Source organism: Sardina pilchardus, chromosome 20, assembly GCF_963854185.1.
Source record: "Sardina pilchardus chromosome 20, fSarPil1.1, whole genome shotgun sequence".
Classification (NCBI taxonomy): Eukaryota; Metazoa; Chordata; class Actinopteri; order Clupeiformes; family Clupeidae; genus Sardina; species Sardina pilchardus.
The window spans coordinates 31,748,568-31,758,567 of NC_085013.1; the positions used below are offsets into that span (position 1 = coordinate 31,748,568).

Here is a 10,000-nt window from a genome sequence, read left to right on the forward strand (position 1 = left end):
TACCGTTGCAGCTTCTGGTCGCATGTCAGTCACCATTATGTTAAGCCCGCCCACCGACTTTATACACGCTGTGATTGGATCGCTTGATTTTCCAGCTCTCAGCTCCTAAGCTCTGTGGATCGTGCCTAGACTGCCCCGCCAGCCAAATTACATTTGCTGCCGCTAGGGGCGTCTAGATTTCTATGCTATAATCAACCTTCAAAACGATACCTTTATCTAATGAATTGAACGTCATATTACTGAAATATAAACATTCAAAGGAGTTGAGTTCATCCTGTCATGCCAAGAGAGAAACGGAGAAATCTGCCTCTGAAGTTGACTGTTGGCTCAACACTCACGAACGATTTGTAAGGTCGCAGCTACAAGATTTACGGTACTTGCTTGTATTTACAACGGCACAGCACGCGGATAGCTTGGTGGTCGTCAATAAGTGCATTTACCGTAAATATTAGAGTAGAGGGGCAAAAACGAGATGCTGCTAACATTCTGCTGGAGCTAAATTTCAAGGAACTCACGTTTTTAGACTAGAAAAGGTAAGTTTTTCAGCGATATGTATTCATGGCCGTACAGTGTAGACCTCCCACTGTTTCAAAACACACACAAAAAAAATCCATGATTTAGTAACATAAATGTTCATTTTTCTCGGAAACGCCTGTTGTGACAAGCGACTGGTTTTGCCGTGGAGAGTCACATATATACACACACACCATACCACACTACACACAACACAACACAACACAACACAACACTCATACACACGCACGCAGATATAGATAGATAGATACTTTATTGATCCCCAAGGGGAAATGTAAGAATATACACACACAACACAACACAACACAACACAACACAACACAACACAACACAACACAACACAACACAACACAACACAACACAACACAACACAACACAACACAACACAACACAACACAACACAACACAACACATCTGGCATCATCTACTTGCAGGTAGTCTCCATGGCGATAAGGAGGAGGAGTCTGTGCAGTTTCTGCGTGTGAGTCACAGTCTGGATGATATCAGCACCTCAGACAGCGGCAAGTTTGACTGGCCCAGGTACACACACACACACACACACACACACACACACACACACACGGACATATACGTACACACACTCAGGGGCAGATGTTCTAACGCTTTTGCGCCCACTTCAGGAATATTTGTTTCGCAACATGTGTATTAAAAGATGGCGAGGTATGTGCAACAGGCCGCAATGAGGTGAAGACGTATATATTGCACTATATCAAAAGCAACCTTAACTTTCCTTGCCCTATCGAACGTCTTACTTTCACTTTCACGCCATCCAATTAAACTTTCCTACCTGCTAGATTTGGTCAATCTTCCATAGCCTAGTAAGCCTACGTGCACAAGTTTGAGTAGAACTGCACCGTACATTGGGCGGCGACCCAGGTTTGATTCCCGCCCCGTGGTCCTTTCCGGATCCCACCCCTACTCTCTCTCCCACTCGCTTCCTGTCATTCTCCACTGTCTCTGTCATTAACTCATTGGCTGCCAGCCATTTTCAGTGCAGATCGCTCCATACTGCCAGACGTTTTACAGCATTTTGACTGTTTTTCCAAGATCCACCGAATGGTGAGCTTTATGACTATGTAAACACCGAAGGTACCAAATGAAAGAGTAGACTCTCGTCTTTCACCAGGAAAGAAACGGTTTGTTTCTATCGTTTTCCGTTCTTTAGTAATCGTCAGTAAAACATGGGTTGGTTTTGCTAAAAACACCTGTTTTTGACCAAAAAATGGAGAAAACTATTTTTTTGTGAAAATCAACTTTTTAAGTTTTTTCTTCTGATTGAAGTGTCATTCAGTTGTTAACCTTCGTTAATTGCGTTAGGGGGGCAGAGAAAGGCGCAGATTACGCAACGAATTTTGGATTGGTAAATAGGACGTACGCTGCGTATCACAGTCTGCGCTTTCTGCGGGTTGGCTATGGTGCAGTTAACATTACGTTGGCTATGGTGCAGTTAACATTACGTTGGCCATGGTGCAGTTAACATTACGTTGGCCATGGTGCAGTTAACATTACGTTGGCTATGGTGCAGTTTACATTACGTTGGCTATGGTGCAGTTTACATTACGTTCGCAAATATACGTACATCTGGCCCTCAGACTCTAAGATCCCATGGCTGTTCACTCCCTTGTGTATATATACAGTGCCTATAGAAAGTTATCATACCCTTTTGAAATAGTTACCTTTTTTGTCTTACAGCCTGAAATCAAAACCCATTTAAAAAAAAATCTTTTCCAGTTTTATTTACAAATGTAGCTGTACAACATCAAAATAATGAAAAAAAACTCAACAATTCTGAAAATTAATAAAAAATGAAAAACTAGAATAACAGGGTTGGAAAAGTCATCATACCCCTGACTTAATACTTTGTAAAGCTTCCTTTTGCTTTCATTACAGCCATCAATCTGTTTGGATATGTCTGTATTATAGCTTTGCACACCTAGATAGGGGAATATTTGCCCAATTTTCCGTACAGAAATGTTACAATTTAGTCAAATTCTGTAGGGAATGGCGATGGACTGCTCTCTTCAAGTCAATCCACATATTTTCTATAGGATTTAAGTCAGGGCTCTGACTTTGCCACTCAAGGATATTCACCATCCTATCCTTAAGCCACTGCTTTGTTCTTTTGGCAGTATGTTTAAGATTATTGTCGTGTTGGAAGGCGAATGACCTCCCCATCCTCAGCTGTTTAGGAGAGGGACGCAGGTTTTCCTCAAGAATGTGGGTGTACTTGGCAGCATCCATTTTCCCTTCTATCCTGACCAATTGCCCAGTCCCCGCTGAAGAGAAACATCCCCAAAACATAATGTTGCCCCCACCATGCTTCAAAGTAGGTATGGTGTGTTTTGGGTGTGTTTGGGTGTGTATACTGTGTTTGGTTAGCGCCTGGAGCTCAGTCCAAAAACTTCAATCTTAGTCTCCAAAAAGTTCGATCTTAGTCTCATCTGACCATATAAGCTTTTTCCACATGGTAGCAGAATATTCCAGATGTGTTTTTGCACTGAACTCCAAGCGCAATGTTTGGCGAAAACCAACACAGTACACCTCCCAAAACACACCATACCTAGTGTGAAGCATGGTGGGGGCAACATTATGTTGTGGGGATGTTTCTTTTCAGCAGGAACTGGGCAATTGGTCAGGATAGAAGGGAAAATGGATGCTGCCAAGTACACCCACATTCTTAAGGAAAACCTGCGTCCCTCTCCTAGACAGCTGAGGATGGGGAGGTCATTCGCCTTCCAACACGACAATAATCTTAAACATACTGCCAAAAGAACAAAGCAGTGGCTTAAGGATAGGATGGTGAATATCCTTGAGTGGCAAAGTCAGAGCCCTGACTTAAATCCTATAGAAAATCTGTGGATTGACTTGAAGAGAGCAGTCTATCGCCATTCCCTACAGAATTTGGCTAAATTTTAACATTTCTGTACAGAAAATTGGGCAAATATTCCCCTATCTAGGTGTGCAAAGCTATAATACAGACATATCCAAACAGATTGATGGCTGTAATGAAAGCAAAAGGAAGCTTTACAAAGTATTAAGTCAGGGGTATGATGACTATTCCAACCTTGTTATTCTAGTTTTTCATTTTTTATTAATTTTCAGAACTGTTTACTTTTTTTTCATTATTTTGATGTTGTACAGCTAAATTTGTTAATAAAACTGGAAAAGATTTTTTTTTAAATGGGTTTTGATTTCAGGCTGTAAGACAAAAAAAGTAACTATTTCAAAAGGGTATGATGACTTTCTATAGGCACTGTATGTGTGTGTGTGTGTGTGTGTGTGTGTGTGTGTGTGTGTGTGTGTGTGTGTGTGTGTGTGTGTGTGTGTGTGTGTGTGTGTGTGTGTGTGTGCGCTAGGGTGGTGTTGAAGGTGAACCCCATGGCTGTCTACTCCCTTGTGTATATATATGTGTGTGTGTGTGTGTGTGTGTGTGTGTGTGTGTGTGTGTGTGTGTGTGTGTGTGTGTGTGTGTGTGTGTGTGTGTGTGTGTGTGTGTGTGTGTGTGTGTGTGTGTGTGTGTGTGTGTGCGCTAGGGTGGTGTTGAAGGTGAACCCCATGGCTGTTCACTCCCTTGTGTGTGTGTGTGTGTGTGTGTGTGTGTGTGTGTGTGTGTGTGTGTGTGTGTGTGTGTGTGTGCGCGCTAGGGTGGTGTTGAAGGTGAACCCCATGGCTGTCTACTCCCTTGTGTATATATATATGTGTGTGTGTGTGTGTGTGTGTGTGTGTGTGTGTGTGTGTGTGTGTGTGTGTGTGTGCTAGGGTGGTGTTGAAGGTGAACCCCATGGCTGTCTACTCCCTTGTGTGTATATGTGTGTGTGTGTGTGTGTGTGTGTGTGTGTGTGTGTGTGTGCGCGCTAGGGTGGTGTTGAAGGTGAACCCCATGGCTGTCTACTCCCTTGTGTATATATATGTGTGTGTGTGTGTGTGTGTGCGTGCTAGGGTGGTGTTGAAGGTGAACCCCATGGCTGTCTACTCCCTTGTGTATATATATGTGTGTGTGTGTGTGTGTGTGTGTGTGCGCGCTAGGGTGGTGTTGAAGGTGAACCCCATGGCTGTCTACTCCCTTGTGTGTATATATGTGTGTGTGTGTGTGCTAGGGTGGTGTTGAAGGTGAACCCCATGGCTGTCTACTCCCTTGTGTATATATATATGTGTGTGTGTGTGTGTGTGTGTGTGCTAGGGTGGTGTTGAAGGTGAACCCCATGGCTGTCTACTCCCTTGTGTATATATATGTGTGTGTGTGTGTGTGTGTGTGTGCTAGGGTGGTGTTGAAGGTGAACCCCATGGCTGTTCACTCCCTTGTGTATATATATGTGTGTGTGTGTGTGTGTGTGTGTGTGTGTGTGTGTGTGCTAGGGTGGTGTTGAAGGTGAACCCCATGGCTGTTCACTCCCTGCTGGAGAGAGTCGCTGTTGAGGAGGAGGAGGAGGAGGAGGAGCCAGGGGTGGGACTACAGGAGGAGGAAGCGTCTCATTCGCTGAAAGATGTCTGTGACTTCAGCCAACCAGAACCCTCTCCTTTCTCATCACGTCGGGTAATGTACGAGAATGAAGAGGTAGGCTACACACACACACACACACACACACACACACACACACACACACACACACACAAACTTTCTCTCACACTCTCTCTCTCTCTCACACACACACACATACACACACACACACACACATATGGGATTAGGAACGTAGAGACCGTAGAGAGGCTATTTTCTTCTAATGATGTGTTAATGTTGATTATGTATTAGACCACTGAAAACGTTAGTGATATTAGGCATAAATGTACACATGTCATAACGAGTTCAGTGTTTAGTATCCATTATTCAATATTCCTATGGACAGCAGTATTCCTATAGCCTGACGAGCCAGACCCACATCAAGATGTAGGGTCTGGGAACTCACCGTAGACAGGGCTCAATCGGAGGGGTGGGATAAACAGTTGTCTTTCAAATTCCGTCCCCGCAATAGGATAACGCTAAACGAATCATCTTCTTGTTTTCAAATAACAGGATGCGTTACCGTCGCAACTTCTGGTCGCATGTCAGTCACCATTATGTTAAGCCCACCCACCGACTGTATACACGCTGTGATTGGCCCGCTGGTGCTTCGGGTTCTCAGCTCCCTGGCTCTATGGATCGTGCCTAGACTGCCCCGCCAGCCAAATTACATTTGCTGCCGCTAGGGGCGTCTAGATTTCTAGGCTAGTATTCCTATCAAAAGCAGATCACAATATTCCTATTGATAGCAGTATTCCCACTGATTAGTATTCCTATCGATTGACAGTATTCCCAACAGTATTCCTATTCCCCAACCCCAGTTTTCCTACCGACAGCAGTATTCCAATGGACAGCAGACCCCAATTTTCCTCTATGGACAGTAGTATTCCAATGGACAACAATATTCTTATTCCCTAACCCCAGTATTCCTATTGATAGCAGTATTCCTATTCCCTAACCTCGGTTTTCCGACACACACACACACACACACGGAGCAGCTTACCCAGAAAAACTTTGAGAAGCTTCATTCACACACGCTCATGGCTTCCTATTTTTCTCAGAATAAACAATGACTTGTTGCCATGTTATGCAGTTATGAAGTATGTGTTTGTGTGTTTGTGTGTGTGTGTGTGTGTGTGTGTGTGTGTGTGTGTGTGTGTGTTAGATGGTCATTCCTGGAGACGTATTGGAGATGACAGAGTTTCAGGAGAAAACAACAGCGAACTCCCGTTTCATCCTGGAGCTCAGTATTCCCAACCTGCAAATCACCTTGCCCAGCAAAGCCTTCTACGAGACCCTGCACAACAGGTACACACACACACACACACACACACACACACACACACACACACACACACTTACCCAGCAAAGCCTTCTACGAGACCCTGCACAACAGGTGTGCACACACACACACACACACACACACACTTACCCAGCAAAGCCTTCTACGAGACCCTGCACAACAGGTGCACACACACACACACACACACACACACACACACACACACACACACACACACACTTACCCAGCAAAGCCTTCTACGAGACCCTGCACAACAGGTGCACACACACACACACACACACACACACACACACACACACACACACACACACACACTTACCCAGCAAAGCCTTCTACGAGACCCTGCACAACAGGTGCACACACACACACACACACACACACACACACACACACACACACACACACACACTTACCCAGCAAAGCCTTCTACGAGACCCTGCACAACAGATACACACACACACACACACACACACACATACACACACACACACACACACACACACACTTACCCAGCAAAGCCTTCTACGAGACCCTGCACAACAGGAGTGCACACACACACACATACACACACACACACACGGAGCAGCTTACCCAGAAAAACTTTGAGAAGCTTCATTCACACACACTCATGGCTTCCTGTTTTTCTCAGAATAAACAATGACTTGTTGCTATGGGAACCCACTGCCCCGTCGCCCGTGGAAACGGTGGAGAGCATGCCGTACGGAGTCGGCCTGTCAGTGGCCAGTCAGCTGATCAACACACACCTCAAAGACTTCAGCCCAGAGGGTACGCACACACACACACACACCCACACACACCCCTCAAAGACCTCAGCCCAGAGGGTACGCGCACACACACACACACACACACACACACACACATAGGGGACTTGGTTAGCCAAACTCACTTGGAAAACTTGAAAATGACTTTGGCTGTCTGCCTGATGCAGGCACAAGCTTAGGCACTATAGCAGCACATTTAGCATCAGAGCTAACATTTAGCCCTGTTTAAAGACTGGGTAGCATCAGAGCTAGCATCTAGCCCTGTTTAAAGACTGGGTAGCATAAGAGCTAACATTTAGCCCTGTTTAAAGACTGGGTAGCATAAGAGCTAACATTTAGCCCTGTTTAAAGACTGGGTAGCATCAGAGCTAACATCAGAGCTAACATTTAGCCCTGTTTAAAGACACAATAGCAGCACATTTAGCATCAGAGCTAACATCAAAGCTAAGATTTAGCCTTGTTTAAAGACTGGGTAGCATCAGAGCTAACATTTAGCCCTGTTTAAAGACTGGGTAGCATCAGAGCTAGCATTTAGCCGTGTAAAGACTGGGTAGCATCAGAGCTAGCAATTAGCCCTGTTTAAAGACTGGGTAGCATCAGAGCTAGCACCTAGCCCTGTTTAAAGACTGGGTAGCATCAGAGCTAGCATTTAGCCGTGTAAAGACTGGGTAGCATCAGAGCTAGCATTTAGCCCTGTTTAAAGACTGGGTAGCATCAGAGCTAGCACCTAGCCCTGTTTAAAGACGTGGGCTGTGTCCAGAAGTCAAGCGTGCACGCTGGGTAGTACCTTCTTCCCAGTAGCGTATTAGTTAGCTTGCTCCTCAGTATGCGTCCCTACCTACATTTGGACAGCACTAACTAGTTGGCATCACCTGACTCGGGGAGGGGGGTGTGTTGACGATTTGCATGACGTGTGGAGCTTGACCTGCGCTGCGCAATGGATTATGGGATACCTGAGGGCAAAAAAGATGCATCGATGCACGCTTGGAAATCACGCCAAACGAAGTACCCAACTAGTGAGAGCGCTTGACTTTCGGACAGTCCATTCTGACGTAACTTCCGGAAAATGCACACTGCCCAGCGTGCGTACTGATGTTTCAGACACAGCCTGGGTAGCATCAGAGCTAGCATTTAGCCCTGTTTAAAGACTGGGTAGCATCAGAGCTAGCATCTAGCCCTGTTTAAAGACTGGGTAGCATAAGAGCTAACATTTAGCCCTGTTTAAAGACTGGGTAGCATCAGAGCTAACATCAGAGCTAACAATTTTGCCCTGTTTAAAGACACAATAGCAGCACATTTAGCACCAGAGCTAACATCAGAGCTACGATTTAGCCCTGTTTAAAGACTGGGTAGCATCAGAGATAACAATTAACCCTGTTTAAAGACTGGTTAGCATCAGAGCTAACATTTAGCTGTGTAAAGACTGGTTAGCATCAGAGCTAGCAATTAGCTGTGTAAAGATAGATCAACATCAGAGCTAGCATTTAGCCCAGAGTAACCACTGAGGTTAGCATCAGAGATAGCATTTAGCCCAGTGAGCCCAACTACTGAGATGAGGAGTTATCATATATAGAGAGAGAGAGTATGCACGATAATATGCATTTGTGTGTGTGCGTGTGTGTGTGCATGCGTGCTTGTGCGTGTGCGCGTGTGTGTGTGTGTGTGTGTGTGTGTGTGTGTGTGTGTAGAGGAGGACAGCGGCTCAGAGGAGGACAGTTTGGCGTTTGCTGAGGCGTTGGAGGTGGGCAGCAGGAGGAGGAAGAGGAGGATGAAGAGCCAGAGCCGCTCCTGCCAGAGTCTGTTCTCCGTCCTCCTCAATGTCCACCAGGGGGCACTCTCATTACACACACAGGTACACTCTCTCACACACACACACACACACACACACACACACACACACACACACACACACACACACACACACACATTCACACACACACACACACACACACACACACACACACACACATTACTCCTGTCAGAGTCTATTCTCCGTCTGCCTCAATGTCCACCAGGGGGCACTCTCACTACACACACACACACACTCACTGCTCCTGCCAGAGTCTGTTCTCTTGAACTAATGCTGCAATCAAGTGTGTGTTTCATCATTTGTTGGGGTTTGATTGCCTAACTTTCCTCTGCCTCTCTGCCCCAGCGTGAGCGTGTGTGTGAGGAGGGTGTGTGTGAGGAGGGTGTGTGTGAGGAGGGTGTGTGTGGAGAGGTGTGGGTAGAACTACAGGGGGCCGTGCTGTTTGGAGTGGCGCAGTACGAAGGATCAGAGGAGCAGCACTACCTGTGTTTCCACACTACCGCCTTCAGCCTCTACCATCAAGGTGTGTGTGTGTGTGTGTGTGTGTTTGTGTTTCCACACTACTGCCTTCAGCCTCTACCATCAAGGTGTGTGTGTGTGTGTGTGTGTGTGTGTGTGTGTGTGTGTGTTTCCACACTACCGCCTTCAGCCTCTTCCACCAAGGTTTGTGTGTGTGTGTGTGTGTGTGTGTGTTTGTGTGTGTGTGTGTGTTTCCACACTACCGCCTTCAGCCTCTTCCATCAAGGTGTGTGTGTGTGTGTGTGTGTTTCCACACCACCGCCTTCAGCCTCTTCCATATCAAGGTACCACTCTGTGTGTGTGTGAATATCTCTCACAAAAAACAGGAATGGAGCTCGCTCACAAAAAGTATAATCCAAATAACCGAGAGTTCACATCAAAAAAGTGATTTATTGGCCCATTTATAGGACCGCTTTCTCTCCCTCTCCCTCTCTCTCTCTCTCTCTCGTGCGCGCTTAATGAACACCCGCCCCTCGACATGTACATTTACAATCGTGAAATCAATGACGTAGGCCTATAGAAGACGACTAGCA

The 10,000-nt window shown here is 45.8% G+C and overlaps 1 protein-coding gene across 4 annotated transcripts in view; it reads left to right on the plus strand.

The window, feature by feature from the left end:
- Positions 1-10,000, plus strand: part of atg2b (autophagy related 2B) — a 66,783-nt gene that overhangs the window by 17,959 nt on the left and 38,824 nt on the right. For all 4 annotated transcript variants that reach the window (XR_009936591.1, XM_062523599.1, XM_062523598.1 and 1 more), the window contains exons 17-22: positions 969-1,074; positions 4,912-5,110; positions 6,219-6,361; positions 7,006-7,142; positions 8,827-8,990; positions 9,294-9,471. Coding sequence is in view for 3 of the 4 variants with exons in the window: in XM_062523599.1 (XP_062379583.1) it covers positions 969-1,074; positions 4,912-5,110; positions 6,219-6,361; positions 7,006-7,142; positions 8,827-8,990; positions 9,294-9,471 (927 nt within the window). In the remaining variant the exon portion in view is untranslated. The remainder of the gene's footprint in view (positions 1-968; positions 1,075-4,911; positions 5,111-6,218; positions 6,362-7,005; positions 7,143-8,826; positions 8,991-9,293; positions 9,472-10,000) is intronic.